At 41.4% G+C, this 18,316-nt stretch overlaps 1 protein-coding gene across 7 annotated transcripts in view; it reads right to left on the bottom strand.

Moving 5' to 3' along the window:
* Positions 1-3,351: 3,351 nt before the first annotated feature.
* Positions 3,352-18,316, bottom strand: part of adgrl2b.1 (adhesion G protein-coupled receptor L2b, tandem duplicate 1) — a 91,187-nt gene continuing 76,222 nt past the window's right edge. For 5 of the 7 annotated variants that reach the window (XM_085389917.1, XM_085389912.1, XM_085389914.1 and 2 more), the window contains 7 exons: positions 18,225-18,291; positions 15,955-16,046; positions 14,509-14,677; positions 12,460-12,588; positions 11,289-11,385; positions 10,091-10,216; positions 3,352-5,432 (listed from right to left, as the gene is read on the bottom strand). In XM_085389917.1, the coding sequence (XP_085246043.1) occupies positions 4,561-5,432; positions 10,091-10,216; positions 11,289-11,385; positions 12,460-12,588; positions 14,509-14,677; positions 15,955-16,046; positions 18,225-18,291 (1,552 nt within the window). In that variant the 3' untranslated portion in view covers positions 3,352-4,560. The remainder of the gene's footprint in view (positions 5,433-10,090; positions 10,217-11,288; positions 11,386-12,459; positions 12,589-14,508; positions 14,678-15,954; positions 16,047-18,224; positions 18,292-18,316) is intronic. The other 2 variants (XM_085389915.1, XM_085389916.1) reach the window with 1 other exon arrangement.

Raw genomic sequence — 18,316 nt, 5'->3', positions numbered from 1 at the left:
AAGCTGCGAGATGCAAGCGCAGATGCAAGAAGAGACAGAATGAGGACAGAAACAACATCTTGCTGTGAGAACATCATGGCTGACACACATAAAGGAGATGTTTTTCCTCTTTTTTTGTGCACTGGAAGGCTAAAATCAGACAACATGCAGTCTCTGGGTAGAAAGACAACCATCAGACTGTTAGAACGATGCCGATTGAATGTTGCACTCACACTATTTGCACATTTACAAATGATTTTGATAAAATGCAAAACATTTGTCTAGTCTTGTGTCGATGCGCCTTCTTGCCAACAGAGCATGTCTGTGTTGAACGCGGGAGCTCCAGGGTGTCCTTTGGGTGTTTGGGTTTTGCAGGGTTTGGGCCACGGCTGCTCGATCTGATTGGGATTTGGAGCAGGGGCGGAGCGTGGGGGTGGCTTACTGGGCTTAAGCCCGGGTTGTTTTGTCAGAAGCCCGGGGTCTTTTGGGGTGTAATTTTTTCATAGTTAGATGCCTGGCTGACAACTGTATAAAACAAAAAGTACACATAATATTCGAAGCACATAGTGCACACTGTGGGAATTTACGACTGTGCGTGAATCCCCCCTGATATTGGTATGATCCGAGCTCAGGCACTAAGCGACTGAGCGAGGGGGCAGGGCAGCTGCTACCTGTCAGTGCGCTGTTGGAGAAACAGAGCCAGCCATACTAAGGAGAGCTTAAGTTTGACCAGGTACCAAAGAAAATCATTCTTACCGTACAAATAATGTAAATATGACGGTGCATCACGAAAGATTGATATCAAACTGATCACTTGACCAATATTACGTTACTTGCTCTTCAAGTGAATCAACAAATGGCGAAATGAAAAGCTGAACAAATGCTATTTTTTTTAGAGAGTCTTAGCTTACGTGTGTTTATTTCATATTTTCAGTTCTTACCCTCCCCGACTAAATCGGTTTCAGTTATGTACTGAAATATAAGAATGGATGTCAGAAGTAAACAGTTATCAAACACTCAGGTGAAGAAATGACACTCAGACACTTAGAGCAGTTTTAACGTGCACGGGTGAGAGCTCAAGAGAGACTCACACCCCCTGCAGCAGTTCTCTGCTTTGTGTTCCCATACAAGGTCGTTTCTTGGGTGGCGATTTCCTGTAGCTTGACAGATAATATGAAGGCAAACAGTTTCCGTTGTAGAGCAGAGAGCCAGCAATTAAAAAGTGCAGCTGGTTGAGTACAAGTTGAGTACAAACAGAAATATAAACACTCTTAGCTGATTATTATATAAAAGTAAAAGTAAAAATCCTCTGACAATGGACATTAGAGTGTTCTTTCAAAGAGAAAACTCAGGTAAATGTTATTTTATATATTATGCTTTGTATGTTGTTCAGTATATTTCTATGCAAAACAAGAGGGATTTCAGTACACAGCAGGATATTCACATTTGTAACCAGATATTTACATACACTTTAGGGAGAAAACATAAAACATTTTTTCTGTACAACATCAATTTAGAGTAAACTTTTGTTTTAGATAAATATTGAAATATATTTTGAATTAGTTAAATGTCAGAATAAAGAGAGACAGAGCTTCTATTTTTTATCACTTTCATCAAATTTAAGAGTACATATACACTAAGTTTGTTAATTAATAAGAAAACTCCAGACGATTCCATTCTGAGCTGCAGAAGCTTCTGATAGGTTAGTAGAGTCCATGTGAGTAAATTGGTGGCACAGCTGTGGATGCATATAAGGCAAAACACAGAGCCTGTTTCTGTGACATGGGAACATCAAGAGATGTCAACCAAAACACCAGGAAAAGAATTGTGGAGCTCCATAAGTGTGGCTCAGTTTGAATACAATTTGGTGCCATTTGCAATTAAGAAATACAGATAGTTTCTCTCTTTAGTCTTAAAGTTAACAAATATGTTTTTTATATTTATCAATCAAAAAAAATAAACATTTAGTCTGATTTGATGTTACAATTAAAAAAGTGTTTGTGTTTTGATCTGAAGAGTTTGTAAATATCTGGTTTCAACTGTCTATTTGATGATTGTCAGCACAAAGAGGGAGAGAGAGGAACAGAGAGGGAGATGGAGAATGAGGACAGAACAGAGATGGAACAAGAGCAGGTGAGACACACATGTTAGTCAAATGGTTGTTTACCAAAAGCATCACCGTATCACAGGTACTCATGTATCTCGTACCTAGTGTTTCTTTTTAGGTTTGTTATTTTTCAAATTCTATATTTATTAAGTTATGCAGGCTTGTTTGCACAACAAGGCTAAATAATTATATAAACCTTTCTCAATCTAAATAGTGGACTTTGGTAGATTTAAAAAAATAAGTGTAGTGCAGGTCTATGATGATTTTTAGTGCTACTATCATCTAGTTCTGATTCTGGTTCTGTCTTGGTTAAATCCTAAGTAGTGCTGATTTTGAACTGTTGCAGTCCTGTTTTAATTCTGGATCAGTTCTGCGTCTGGTTGAATCGGGGTTTAGTCCTCGTGTCTTGATACAGCCCCGACTTCGTTCTGCCTTGCTGCTTAATTAAAAAACTAGTTTAAGGTGTCCTGCATGTGTGATATATATTTTTCCCTATATGAAGTCATTCTTTTTTGAACAAAACTCAAAACAGAGCCAATTAATCTTTCAGTCATTTCTAAGCCCCCCCCCCCCCCAAAAAAAAAAAATCCCACATGCATACTACCCTTTAGGGCTAAGCCCCGGGTGTTTCAAATGTCTGGCTCCGCCTCTGATTTGGAGGATTTTTTCTTTTGGATGCTGGGTTAAGACTTTTGGCACTTTGCAGTGTTTCACGTTCCAGTGTGAGGATGCTGCCATCAGGGAGCATCAACACAAAGTGTATTAAAGAGATAATTAATTCAGTTAACATACAGAATATTTGATTCTTTATGTAGTGAAAAAGGGGGATAGTGTGATAGCTTGGCAACCTGTTCAAATGGGCAGCTGGGACAGATTTGAGCCCTCCCCTGCAACCCTGAATTGGTTAAGCAGCTGAGAAAATGCCTGTGTGAATGGAAAAATGGGGATTTTTGTTTTTTATATGTCCTGAATTATAAAGTTATCCATGAATTTATTTATATTTGAAACACAATATGACGTCACTAGCAAATCACGTGTGCATTAATCCACCCAAGAAAATACTTCCACACAAATCCACAATTTATTCCCATTTACGCGAAGAAGAAAATTGATAAATGTGTCCACATGTTTATGTAAAAATGCTTGGTTTTTTTCACCAACGAGTCTGTAGTTTGGGTCTATTTGTGGGTTTTACCTTCAATAAAAGTGTGAAATATGTCTGTGATTTATTATTCCGAATGCGAATAAGCAACCAAACATCTGCGAACAAGAAAAAATTTCACATTTATTTGATATCAAACAGGAGTTGAATTAAATACCAGCTGATGATGGGCTCTTACAAAAAGAAATAAAATGAACCTAATCAGTGCTGCAACAACTTTTCACACTTCCCAACCATGTTCTTTTTTTGTTTTTTAACATTTTTCTTGGAATAATTAATAAATTAATTCGTGTCAAAGGATGAAATGTCCTCAAAAACTGCAATATCGCATCTACGTCGCATTAAAAAAAGTCTCAGAAACCCGACAATTTCTTTCAAGTAAAATAAATTACACGAGGATCCAATTTTACTCCAAATCTGTGCATGGCCCGGTGTTAACAAATATTAACTACTGGCGAAAACTCATCATTCATGAAAGCAAAAAGCACTTCACAAGCAGAGACGTGAGCATGATGATTTCATATGGATTTTGCATCTCCCAAAAACTTTTTTTTAAAAGATTTTCTCATATTCAAACATACTACAACAAGTCAAGTGTGAGAGGAAAAGCACATTTCCACCATTTTTGATTAGCCTTGTCTGAAGAATCTTATTAACATTGAAAGGGCAAGAACTACTGAATGGTTGCCTTTCTTCTTCTTTTTTCCTTTTTTAATTTCACTTTTTACACTAGTGGTACAGCAAAATATATTTTTTTCAGCTGTTACTTTGACAACAGTTAAATGTGCAATAGAGAAAATATAAGGCCTGAGTCTGAATTAGTGGTTTCTTAACTTTACAGTCCTGACTGTGTAGTGGAGCCACACTAGTTCTAGCTCTGCACTTCTTGACTAAAAAGACCCCGGTTCTTCAAAGCCCCCCCAGGAATACGTCAGGAGTTTCATAGTTTTTAGAGTACTTTCCCCCCTTTTTTTCTCTGTTTTTTTAACTCTTATTCTTCGATTTTTCTCGCAGTACAACAGAAATGCCAGATTTATCTCGGCCTACGTGTCATTCTCTGCTCCTCTTTAGTCCAACAGCAGAGCCTTCACAGTCCACATTTGTCTGGCCTCAGATGGGATGTGTTTTGTGTGTTAATGAGATCTGTGTGCAAAAGTCATGTATTCATTCATTCCTTTTTCCACCCAACAACTTTTCACTTCTTGTCCTGACACAAAGAACAGAAAGAGCGTGTGAAGTGCGGAGCCAGGCTCGCCGGCTCTCTCCGATGCACCCGTCCTGCTAAAACCTGTGCAAACAAAGCGTCGCCCGCTCAGAGGCTGGTGATGAGCTGCATTTGTCCGTCGGCGGGCGCCTCTCCGTCATGCGCACAGTCTTCGTTGTTGGGTGGGATGATGCACCCGTCGCTGGTGCCCCGGTTTATGTGGTAGTAGGAGAGCGGCTGCGGCGCATCGCCGAGCTCAGGCATGCTTTTGTGATACGCGTCCTCGCTCTCGCTTTGAGGTGAGGGGGAGAGCTCCTCCTCCTCTTCTTCCGGAGGGTATGGGGAAGCTGAAGGCGAGGGGGAGTCTCTCAAGTTTGGCATGCTGGTATAAAGGGAGTCTCTATTGTTGCTGGGTGAATGGGAGCCCATGTCCTCCTCTGCGGTAACAGTCTCAGAGCCATGGCCGCTCTGGCCCTCCAGGCACCTGGGGGCCTTCTGGGAGCTGTACAGCAAGGAATGAGTCCTCTGGGGCAGGAGAGGGGCTTCCAGCACCTCCTTGTGGTGGGGGTGCAGGAGCAGCTCCAGGGTGGCGTGGCCTCCTCTTCCGCTCCCTCTCTGCGGGGATGAGGCATCAGCGTGATCTGCCACGATGGCGTCATCCTCGCTCCCGCTCCCACCCCCGCCCCCTCCCCGGTCCACCGTCACCCTGGTCTGCGGAGGCAAGACTCTGTCCCTCTCCCGTGGAGCATCGCGACCTTTGGGAGCCCCGCGGGGCCTGAGGTTGTTGTGGACAATCTCGGATATGATCAACTTCTCAAAAGCGGCATCGTCCAGGTTGAGGCCCCCCAGGTCACCCGGGGCTCGAACGCCCACGGCCTCATAGTCGTCGTCTCGCAGGGAGTAGCTGTTGTTGAAATTGCCGTTGAGGGGGAGGGTGTCCATGGCACTGATGTCCCTGCTGTTGCTCAGAGACTGCTGTCCTGCAAAGAAAGGCGGAAATGAGCAGGTGAGACGCAACGTTTCAGCTTTTCACAGAACAAGGCGGTCTCCACTACATCATCCACATGTGCTTGATACTGCTCAGGACACTTTACTCTTGTACTCTTTGATCTCTTGATTCATTTTAATTTTAAACAAATATCCAAAAAAAAAGAGAAAAGAAAACTTTTAAAATTCAAAGGAGAACCCAATTAGCTTCCCACCACGTCCAAGCTCATTACTGCTGAATATCATTAAAGCCAATCTAAGAGATTATCCTGAACAATATTGAAGAAATGAGAACAAAAGATGGCTTAGAAATCAAAAATATAGTACAGCAACATGTAATTAGGTAGCTCATGACCAGGTAACAAAGCAGCAGGAAAACAGAAGAAAACTGGAATAAAAGAAAGAAAGAAGTACAAGCTGATGAGGAAGTGCAGTGATGTTAACAATGAATAAAACATTCCAGCAAAACTATAAAAAAAATAAAATAAAATAAAGAAACGAGGGCATAACAAAAGAGTAATGTCAAACACAGATGGCAAACCACCTCTCTGCACTGGGGCCCCACAAGCACAGCAACAAGCCCCAAACACCACAACACACAGGCAGGGTGCAATGACTCACTTTGCCACCACTCACATCAAGTGTGTCTGCTCAGGCTACCTGGCCTAAGAACAGCTGATTTGCAAAGAAAGCAAAACAGATGCTTTTTTTCAATTGAAGCAGAAACAATAAAATCACTCAAATAGGAAAAAAGTGGAAGCTCGTAACATCCATCCCGGATTCAGTTGACCCAGCTGGGATTGTGTCCTTGCGCTTAACTCGAGTTTAGTGCAGAGACTTTGCTTAAATCGCTGGACGTAGATGGAGAAATTATTTTGTTTACCAATTTGAGCGAGCTAAAGGACAAATCATGGACAACTGAATCCTGGACTCAGCAGGTGAAAGGGTTCAGCAGCAAGCAGTCTTTAAAAAAAGAAAAAAGAAAGAAAGTTGACAGAAAAAAAAGAAAAAGAAGAAGTCAAAGAAAATATTTCCTGATGAAACTATTTCTTTCTGAGAAACACAAAATTTTTCCGCCTTTTTCAAGTGTACATCTATCAATTTTACACGAGCGAAACACGCACACAGACGTACACACAACAGATTACTCCTATTCTGTGCAGCCCTCTGACTAAGCTCAAGTAGCAGGATGGATGTGGGGAAAAACAGAGGGAGGGAGGAGGGGGCTGGTTTGATTTGATGAGGATTTTATTTACTGGGTAGACTGCGAGTGATATTTCGTAGGCTGACGGCTGTGTCGTCACGAGCACACATAAAAAGGGGAAAAGGGGGAAACTGCACTCTTTCAAACTTGTCAGAATATGATGATGGTACCTGAAAAAAAAGCTCTGAAAACAACATCAAAGAGATTTCCTTTAAAAAAAAAAACCCGCAAAAAGAGTGCAGGGTGCAAAAGGACACAAAAAGGCAGTGGTGGTAATGGTGGAGGGATTATTAGACAGTTCTCTCAAAAGGCCCGACTTCCAGATTTGCATTTGTTTATGCTCAGCTGGGCGATTTTGTTGCAGACAGGTATTGTCTACCGGGAGAGTGGGTGAGGGAGGGAAATGATGTGAACAGAATTCAACTGGACACAGAGACAGCTGCACTCTGGGAAGCTTTCCAGCAGAGATTCATCCAAGATGTTCTCCTTACCAATTTTACAGCACCGGATGAGCATCTGTGGAGTATTACTGAGTATTAATACACTTTATAGTAAAAGACATGCTCATCTTTTTCGCAGGAGCTAAGTGTAATGACTCTAGCAGGGGAAATTTAGAATAAGCTTGAGTTAAACGTGACATTCTCTCGGCACTTATTTCATCCTTGGATGGTGATCTTCACACCGGGATTTGACATTTGTGTGTCGCAGTGCTGTCTTCTCTCCTCAAACTAGTTTCCATATGTAGATCCTTACATCCTATTATATTTTTGTCTTTTTACTTTCTGCTGCCCTCCTGTTTAAACGCAGCTCAGCAAAGCGGTCCTCTGCAGTGGGATATAAACTGTTTCTACAGGTAAAGTGGAGATTTAAGCTTGGACCCAAAATGATCTGCTAATTAAATATTGCCATTTTTACCTGCCTGCTCTGTTCTGGTGTTAACCTGCAATTATCCAACAACGATTAAGCAGGTAAACATTTTAGGCCAATAAAGCAAATGCTGTCTACACACACACACACACACACACACACACACACACACACACACACACACACACACACAGTTTTGTGTTGAGCTGCTTCGCTGCTGCAGAGCTCTAGAGAGCAGGGCAAAAATATATATCACAAAAATGTCTTTGAGTTCCTGAACAGACATTTTATGGTCCCAACCCTGCTTCATTATCTCTAAGTGTGAAGTGCACTCATTGTGCTGCAAGCCAGTTTGCAGCACAAAACGAGAGCAGCAGCCGCAACATGTTAAAGCTATATGTTACTGCAAATCTTGCTCCTTATACACTTTTGCCATAGAGCTTGTATTTTTTTAAATATTCTCTTTTATCATCAAATGCGTGTGTATATCTGAGAGCTGTGACTCTGCCCGCATTGCGTCATGTGCTTCTGCTTTCTCCCCTTTGATTAGGTTTCCTTTGCTTTGCCAGTGAGGAACTAGGTCACCATAAACACTAACACAATTTACGCTCGGGTTTTTCTTTAAGTTAGCTAAACAGAATGCAAAGATCTCGCGTAAATACGTCGCTCGTAAATGGTATAAACAATCCGAATCGTCACCAAAAACCTTGCATTCAAGAGAGGGCAATTCTCTTATGACTGCTAAGTGGACGAGATAAGATAGCATTGACGTCTCGGAGTTTATCTCCCTCTGTGTTTACAAAGGAGAAAATTGCCTCGATAAGAACAAACAAAAATACAGAGAAGGTGTGAATGAAGAAGAACAAAGCGAAACCTTGTGTAATTATTCTCAACATTTCCATTCATGCTGTGTCACAACCGCAACCTCAACAGTTTCCATGTTTTTGGTGAATTTAGTAAACAGACTTAATGGAACAGTTCGACATTTTGAGAAATCGTTTCTGGCAGAGGCTTAAATGAGATGACTGGTACCACTCTCGGTATCTGTCTCTCAAATATGAAGCTGCAGTCGGGAGAGGGCAAGCTTAGAATAGCATAAAGACGGGAAGCAGGGGTAAACAATTAAGACAGCTCTGTTAAAAGAAAACAAACTCTGGCTACAGGCAACCCTAAAGCTCTCTGATAGACATGTGATATCTGAAATTATTATAATACATGCAAGAACTTTTGCTTAACTCTCTCTTAACCGGTAACTTCCTTTCTCCGCTCGTTGCCTGGGAACTGCTCAGATCAAAGAAAGAGCCGGCAGATGACCTGCCCGGAAGTGGCAAATTGTTGTTCTTGTATGGATTAAACAAATGAGATGGATTAATTAGCGTTAATTAGTGTGCTTTCCAAGTGCTGATAGATCGATGTTGTCACTGAAGGAACTCAGGCTGACTGTTTTGCCACAAAGACTGAAACCTGTTGTTCTTACACGTTTGCTTTTGCACAAATTCAACAGACAGGATAAAACCTGTTAATTAGTAAGTCTTGCACTTGCTGGTTGGCGGATTTTCTTATCATTTTGTGAGGCTAAGCTAGCCATTTCCATCTGTTTAAACCACAGACTGTAGTTAAAAGATGGATGCAACCTCAGGGCTGTCCTGTCAAGTCTGTCCTGTAAAAAGTTCCGTGCATTGAATTTCATTGACTAATAATGTGCAAATATCAAAGAAAATACCAGATGTAGCAAATATGATATCAATGAAATATATATTCATGTATGCAAATTCATTTTTTGCACTTCTCCCGCTTTTGATTAAAGCTGCTGTCGCTCCCTTCAATCCCCCGCCCCCCTTTCAACAAATTAGCTTTTAACCTAAGCCTAGCGTCATCCATGTCGAACTATGTGATGTTGGGAGGACACAAGTATGTTTGCTCTGGTTACAGATCCGTTTGCGTAGCCAAATACAAACATGGTACTGTAAAACAAGCCCTATGGAGGCTGCTGCCTTATTTTGGAGTGAAAAGTGATCATATGGGGCTAAGTTTTAGCTAACGCTAACTTAGCTGGGACAGCGCCGCCATAGGCTATATAAGTATAGATTCTACATTTATGGTTAAACCAAACTCGTGTGCTGACATCCACCCATCAGCCATGGCAGTCGTATCCGCAGTGTAAATAAAATTAATTTTGCACAGTAGTTACAAAGGGTAGTTTTTTATGCTAGAGTGTAAGCTTTTTTTCTCCTGCTCTTCATGCTAAGCTAAGCTAACCTGTTGGTTTTCCAATTATAAGAGATAAAACATTAAAATTAGCAGGCTTTCTAGTTGCAAGCTGGAGGGGTTTCTTTTCTTTTTTTTTTTACAATGCCAAGCTGTCTGTTTATCTCTAGTTTCACTCTTTTTGCTAAACTAAGCTAGCTTTGGGGTTGACTGGCAGAAATGAAAGCCGTTACAATCCTTTTGTTTGTCATTCATCTAAAAATGAGCAACTGAATGAAACATAATGTTGCTTTAAACATAAAAGGAAAAGCAAAAACAAAACAAAAAAGCAGATAAAATGCATAAGAAAAAAGGTGGAGGGCGGATGTGCACCTGGGGAGTGAAAAGCCGGTGGAGAGGGGGTGTTGCACACCACGGTTTCTGCCAGAAGGTTGTTATAAGGGTTAGTGTCGTGGGTTCGAAGGAGAGGGTTAGTTAGGAGGTAGTTGCCAGTCATCCCTGAAATAACAGGAAGAGAAAGACAGAGAAGGAGAAAAATTAGGAGGGGTGGAAAAAGCAGCTGAAGAAGAGAGCCTGAGTCATTGTATCTCATGGTCTGTGGTTATATGTTGGTTAGCTGTCCACATAAACAACGGAGCTGACGTTCACTGTCCAGAATCTCACACTGCAGAAGATTTACAGCCTGCGATCCGTCTGCCTTCTATTATGGACAAGGCAGCCATAGAAACGCCGGTCAAAGCAAACCATTATCCAAACAGTCATCTGCTCTAACTGACAAACAGTATTACTGCGACAAGTGTCAACCAAAAAAGCATAGCTGCACAATCAGCTGCTGTGTTTATATGGAACTAATTCATCTAAACAAACTCGTTCGGTTGAGACAAAAAACGAAACACGTCTAAGTGGCGCGTTGTGACCATGTCACAGAATCCCCATCATCCTCAGCATGCTTGTGTATATCTTTAGGAATGCAATAACCATCCCCTAAAAAAAATAAATAAATAAAAATAAAAATAAATCCAAACTAATTGAGAATTAGAGCCAAATCTGTGCTGGCGCTGTCTGCAGCCTGAGCTTCATGATGCTGGGATCAGTCCAAAACCTGCTCTGACCTCAGCCTGACTTTGCTCGTCTCCCTCCCCTGCTTTCATGCTGACAATCACCCCAGGATGAAGATGATTTAGAGGGCTGCTGCGCAGTCAGTCTCTCCGCTCAGGGTCGTTATTTGAACTCAAGTCCTCGTCTATAACTTTTTATGCCAGACTAAATATCGCACCTCCTTTCTGTAACTATTTTTTCCCCTCCGTTCAGAGGATCCCGGCGAGCAGGAGCGTAGCGGAAAAAGCTCTGAACTTAAGATACACAAGTAACATTTAATGCTATTTTTTGATTGCTTGGCGCTAAGAGAACGGAGGCATTAAATCGGGTCTTATCTTACTCCTTTCTGAGCTGCCACATAGCCAGGTGGGTCGCATCCATTGATGTGTTTATTGTGAATTCAGAGCTTCATCACAAAGAGAATGGCGTATGTGTCTCGTCTGGCGGTGGCGAAGGAGAGATGGCTGCTTACCCTGGTTGAGTGTGGAGGTGCTGTTTATGTCTCCTGAGATGAAGGAGGACTCTGACTGCTTCCTCACAGTGTCGTTCCACATCCGCCTGATGCGGCTCTGGGTTGAGAAAAAAGGCAGCCACTGATCAGGACTCAACACGGCGCGACTTTTATTGAAGGCTTTTTTGCCCCAAAGGGTTGAGTGGCTATGCGAGTTTGTGCTTCAAACCTGCACTTGTACACAAAAAAAAAATCCAGCTCATTCACCGCTTGATGACATGTTTGTGTTCAGGTACAACAAAGCCCTTCACGTGCTATTGATCCAACCAAAAATGGATACGCTGAGAGTCTTACGGTTTGTAATTTGAGAGATCGGCCCTGAGCAGCATTTTTTTTCTTTTTTCTTCAGATGCTAAGAGCAGGAGCATCCGCCAAATTCCCAGAGGTGCTCTTAAGATAGCTCTCACAAAGACAAGAAAGAAGATATTACCACATGCATGTATCTGGGGTTTTTGTTTTGTTTTTTTTTTTTACAATTTTCAAATAGGGTCTACCTGCGGCCACGATAACACACATATGAAAGAAGCACTGGGTGTAAATGCCTTTTCGGGATTTTAAAAAAGGAAAGATTTCTTAACACAAGTGACAAGAAAACTTCAAGTCCATCCTTTGATCACTAACATTTAACATTACACAGCCAAACAATCTGAAAACTACACTTAAGCTACAATGTGAAGGCTGAAATGTGACATAACGCACTGCACTCTGTGACATTTCTATTTCAATGCCCAACCTCTGTAGAGAAGCTTGGCTTTACGGAAGAAAGTGCAAATTTAGCGTTTAAGAATCCTTTTCAACACTTTTATATTTTCAATCAAAAGATAAGAGTGTGTTACTTTGTCTCTCAAACTTCACACCTTGTCTGTACTCATGGAAAAGCACTCAGCCTGAAGGCCATTTGTAGCTCAGTCTTAAAAATGGCTTAGAGTCTATATATGTTTAAGAAAACAGGGCTAAATACTTTGTTTTATTTTGGCCTTCAAAAGTGCAAGAAGGTAGCGAAAAATACTTTATGAAAAGCCCGTAAAATGTTCAGTAATTAATGAATTACTCATTCTCTGCGGTGCAGTCTATTTTAAGGTACAGTTCTCTAAATCCTAAACCTTGATATGCCAGATTCTCTGGTGTGTACCTGAGTAGCGGACGAATAGCGGGCCGTGGATCGAGACGTGGCTGTCTTGGCTGAGCTGTGGGAACCCTCAGACGGCAGCGCCCCGCAGCACTGGGACTGACGGAAACATTTGCTGTACTCTTTGCGTACCTGCAGAGGAATAAAAGATCAGGACAAACTCAGCATACAGACACAGACAGCAGCCCCCCCCTGAGAGATGCAAATCCCAAATCTTTATCAAATGCCATCCAGCTGACAGCAGTTTAAATGTCATATGTGTAAGGGCAGGAATAACAAACAGTGTGCAGCATATTGCAATATTGTAACAAGAAAGCATTTTGACATGAGTGTTGCTACATATGAATATATGAAATACCAGTTAAAAAAAACAAAACAAAAAAAAATAAACTGGAAATGCTCCTATAAAGAGATACAAATAGCCACACCTGGAATCTACTTTAGATTCAGTGACAAGCAGGCAAATCATAGCTTAAATCTTTAGAAAATTCCCCCTTTTAGAAAAGGTGAAACAATTACTGAATGTTTCCTCTATTTAAAAAAAAGACAATTATAGATAGCAGTTAACACACATATTGTTCTGTCTCTACAGCAGTTTAAAATGAAATTAATTTATTACCATAGAGGACAAAGAAAGGCAAAAAAATATCCTGACATTTAAAAACCTGCAACAAGCTGTTCATATTTGTCCTAAAAAGTAACTATAAACCAACTGGGCAATTAGTTAACTAGTTAATATCTCCTCGCTAATTTCCTGCCAATCAACTAATCACTTAGAGTGATTAATTATTAATAAAACTTATTAAACTTGTTTAAGTAATTCTCTTCCTTTAGTTTACAAAATGAGAGAAGACAACTCAAATCATAGCTGTCACAATGTTGGATAATTAAAAGCTACTTTCAGCTGCTCCCTTATTCACAGCAGGTAACTGAACATGTTTGATTTGGCAGTTTTACACTGGATGCCCTTTCTGACTCAATCGCAAAGGCCATTTGTCTCTATGGTTGGAAATGAGTAAACCGCAACATAACGAAGCCACAAAATGTGGAGATACCGGGGACTGAACCCAGGGCCTAATACACTCTATCACTGAGCTACATACACAGATGCCGGGAGTGCAATTATCGTGACTAAACAAATTCCCGCATAAATATTGCATATTTGTCACATGTTCATGTTTCAGATCATCAAAGAAATTAGACAAAGATAACTAAAGTAAATACAAACGGTGATTTAATTTATTAGAAAGCCATCCAAACCGCCCTAGTCTTCTGTAAAAAAGTATTTTTCGGCAGTTCATAGAATATCTTCCCTTGGTTATTTTTTGACGAATGTGAGACGAGCCTTTGTCCTCTTTTTGGTCAGCGGTGATTTTCTTCTTGGAACTCTCCAACTGTAAAATCATGAACTCTGACCTTTACTGAGACAATTGAGGCCTGAAGTTCTTCAGATGTTGCTCTGGGGTCTTTTGTGACCTCCTGGATGAGCCGTCGATGCACTCTTGGAGTAGTTTTGATAGCCTGCTGTTCCGCGTTTTCTCCATTTGTGGATAATAATGGCTCTCACTGTGGTTCACTGGCATCCCAAAGCCTTAGAAGTGGCTTCGTAATCCTTGGCAGACTGATAGATGTAAGTGCCTTTGCTTGTCTGCTGTTTCTTTAGATCTGACCGTAATGTTTGGCTTTCTAAGATCTTTTAGCTTACTTCACTTTGTCAGGCAGGTTCTATTTAAGCGATTTCTTGATTCAACAGGTCTGGCTTTCCAAAACATTTTGGTAAATCAGAGTTAATTCATGATTTAATAAGGGGGACAATTACTTTTTCCACATAGGCCCAGCTAGGTGTGGATAGCTTTTTTCCACTTAATAAATGAAATCATCATTTAAGTGCATTTTGTATCAACTCGGGTTGTCTTTGTCTAATATTAAAATTTGTTTGACAATCTAAAGCATGTAAATGTGACAAATACGCAAAAAACTAAGAAAACAGTTTTTCACCTTACTGTTAATCTATTTTACAGCATATCTGAGACACAGAAGGACAAATCTTACTTTTTTCTGCAGCAGGCAGTGAAAGATGAAGATGAACATCCCTTGCAGAGTGTTGAAGATGGTAAAGAGGTAAGCCATCACTATTGAGGACTCATTGAGAAAGAACAAGCCAAAGGACCACGTCAGCCCCAAAAGACAAAGTAGAGCAAAGGCTCCTAACACCCATGACCTGCAAAAGACAGGAAAGAGCAACATTAAAACAGCAAAAAATCTTAAATTCCCTGCTTCTCCACTCCTGGACAACACCTTTTTGAAACACCGGTTTTTTTGCTTGACAATTTGCACTAGTGGTGGCAATGTGTAAAAATGCTGATACAAATTTTGCAGACAGCGCACGTTCACTGTCTGACAGTTAGGAAATTTCCTTGGTCTTCCTCTGAATTGTTGTCTAACAAGACTGCAAACACAGCAGGATTTTCCTTGGTGGTTTCCAGAATATAAGATAACTCGACAGTCAGTTTCAGTGGCGATGCCTGGTCGTTACTGACACACAAGAGAGAAGTAAGGCATCCCCAGAGAGATACCACGAGCCTGGAAATAAATGGGACAACAGCATGTTGTCGGTGGGAGAAAAATCACAGTGAACAATGTTGAAAATGACGCCTAATTCTGCTTGCTGTCTAGTGCAGCGAAGATGTTATTTCATTGTTTAACAAGTTCCTAAATTTGAGTCAGAGACCAAATTCATAGCAGATTCAAGTTGGACCATAACAGTTAATGACTACTGAGTACTTATTATAATGTGAGAAATCCAGCATCCATAAATGTGAGTTTTGTCTGTGCAAAAAAATCCAAAAACCAGTTCAATGCCTTATCTTGGGTTTGGACCAAAATCAGAGTGAATGTCTTTGAATCAGACACCCACATAACATATGTTGGCCTGCCCTCAAACATATTGTTGAGCAAGAATCCAGGCATAGAAACGGTCAGAGGCTTTCGTCTTTTCACAACCAAACGCAGCAGACAGAAAACGAAAACACTGAGGCCCCCCTGTTTTTGTTTTAAAACTTCAAATCTGCAAAGATTGCAGTTGAATCCGCCTTTCAAAGAAGCCTATAAACTATGCCAACACAGGAGCAAAAAGATACAAAGGTCAGAATTGCAGTTATGAAGAAATAAAAAAAAAAAAAAAAAAAAAGGCAATATACCCCAGCGTAGCGCAAATACAGAAATCATAAAATGAACTAAAAAGGCACCACCTACGGACTGAAATATAATCTAAAGGGAAAATTACTGGTCTGGTCGGGTTTAAGAGAGGAGAAAATCAAATAAACGTGTAGGTCAGAAGCTGCTTTTGAAATTTCAGGAGGTAGGCAAAAGCAGTAATGGTGCATATTATTTTTCTTCCCACTCCCCCCGCTCAGCAAACACACACACACTCTAACAGCAAGCAGCCACAGCTCAGCCTCCTTATCGACTAGAGTGACACCCCCCCGCCTCCCTCACCTTATACCCCCGATCCTGGACGAGTCAGGTTTCATGGAGGTGGAATGCTTCACCATCTTGTACATGGTCACCACCAGGAAGATGACATTGACCTGTCAAAACAGATGCCACATAAGGGTTAACAGAACGCATTTAGGTAGTCACGTGATTCCTGCTGTTACCACCAACGAATGGAGCAAGTGCTCCGATCCTTTACTGTCACGCTGACCTTGTGTTTGATTTCTTTAATTCTATATATGCAAATAGAAATCTTGAAATTAAAAAGTAGTCAGTGCAGAAAACAGCTCCCTTAACGTTTTACATTTTCAACCAGAATATTTTTTGAAGCTATTCTCTCGCTGGCTCCGTGGCGTGTGTCAACACAAACACACCTTTACCGAGAGGAATATGAAAATTTAATGCCTCTGTGCAGATCACAAAGTACATTGACTTTCAAAGAGGAAAAACAACTGTGAGAGGTTATCGCCTTGGTCTGCTTCACACAGCTTCGATATTCAACATCGGCTACATTCGAAATTTCTCCCTCATGTTTGTCATTACAGCTGATTCCAAACACAGAGTACAAATCCACAAAATAAGGGACGTCTATCTGATGAAACAGATCTAATAAAGTGCAGGCAAGAGCGCCGGGAGAGAGAAAAAAAGTTAAATCTAGTGGGGAAAATATAGAGTTTGAATGTCATGTTTTAAAAACAAGCTTCACCGAGACCAGGAAAAAACATTTAAGTGATTCAAGCCATACATCCAGAAAGGTTTCGATGCTTTCAGGATGTCTCTATCTCTAACTCTCTAAGCACTGCAGGCCTGTAGCCACAAAGGGAAAGGGAGGAGATGCACTTCAATTTGGCACGATACCACATTCAACCTTTGAAATGTACTTCTGTTAATATTCAACGAAAAACAAAAAAGAAAAAAATGGATCCGGAGTCTTATCACATGAAAAACTTCTACCCTCAAAAACCTGCTCCGGGCGTGCATTTTTCAAGCCCACCCAAGCGCTTCGAGCGTGAACGGGGGATAATAAAAGGCACGAGTTGGCATAAAAACGGACCCCTAATGATCGAGATGTAGTGCTCTCCAGTTTATCAAATATTTCAGTTTCAATTCTCATTCACAAATCAGCGGCAAGATCCCCGGCATTATCCCGCGTGAACGCATCCCGAGAACACAGGCGGCAACAAAAGCAGGGTCCTAAATGGAAACAAAGAGGCACTTCCAAAAAAAAGAAAAAAAAAAAAAAAAAAAAAAAAAGGAAACAAAGAGGCTGTGAGTGGAACGCAGATGGAAACCAACAACAGCGGCGTTGAGAAAGATGGAAGAAAAAGGAGTGGCTAAAAAGACAGAAAGAGGCTTTTAGATCACAGCTTAGAGTACTGCCGTGTTTTGTCTCCCAGCCACAGGGGCCGATTTACGTCTGCTTGAGTCGAGAGGCTGGAGATGCATTTAACACAGCTGTAAGTGGTGACACAGATACGATGAGACAGACAGTGAGGAATGGAGTAAAGGGGGCACTCTGCAGAAAGATGAGGCGAACTGCATGTGCCATCTAAAATTTGTACTTCCCTGCGAAATCAAGAGCATATAACAGGGGCTGCCTACACGGGGTCTGGCGTCCATCTACAGCCTATGGACAGATTTACATACGTGTTACTATATACGCCTATATGGATAAGTGCTCTGGGTCTGCTTAGGTCATGCTGAATGCGTGCATGTGATGCGCACACGTTGTGCGTGTGTCTATGCGCATGGCGAACACCCAGCGCCGTGCATGAAATATTAAAAGGTGAAGATGGAGATGTCCGCGCTCTAGGATTGGCTGGGGATACGTCATAATCCTCAGCAGGGCTATGAGCTGTGGTAATAGTTGTCTGGCCCACCCACTCATTACTTCCATGTTCACCACCCCATCCCCACCCCCCGCCACCATCACCCTTGTTTTCCCACTGAGCAAATGACCTTCATGCCTGAAACGATTTCTCCTCCTGATTGCAGGCAGGGGAGTATTCTCTAGATGTACAGCAAGGACCAAACAGCTTCAAGTTGTTGCCGCTCACCAATTCTGATTTCAGAGGATTTCATAGCTGAGTGGACACTGATGTCCTCGTGTCAGCTATAATGGGACCACTTTCCTTTCATGCAAATTGATCTGAGAAAGCAGAGCTAAGAGGCTGCCAGCACAGACGGAGAGAGAGAAATCTATAAACTATTCTCTGAGCTTTTCTTTCAAAGAACAAAAAGTTATCACACGCGTGCACAAATTTACAACTTACCACAATTATGAAGGTTACAGGTCCGATGAAGCTCCAGATGAAATGGTTGTCGACTCTTAACCAGCACCTATAGGGTGTAAAAGGTGGTGTTC

This window comes from Rhamphochromis longiceps, linkage group LG18, assembly GCF_057381845.1.
Source record: "Rhamphochromis longiceps isolate RC_006_pf linkage group LG18, R_longiceps_female_GT1.1, whole genome shotgun sequence".
Taxonomy (NCBI): domain Eukaryota; kingdom Metazoa; phylum Chordata; class Actinopteri; order Cichliformes; family Cichlidae; genus Rhamphochromis; species Rhamphochromis longiceps.
Note: the sequence above shows the minus strand (reverse complement) of the source record. Positions and strands in the feature narration are given on the sequence as shown.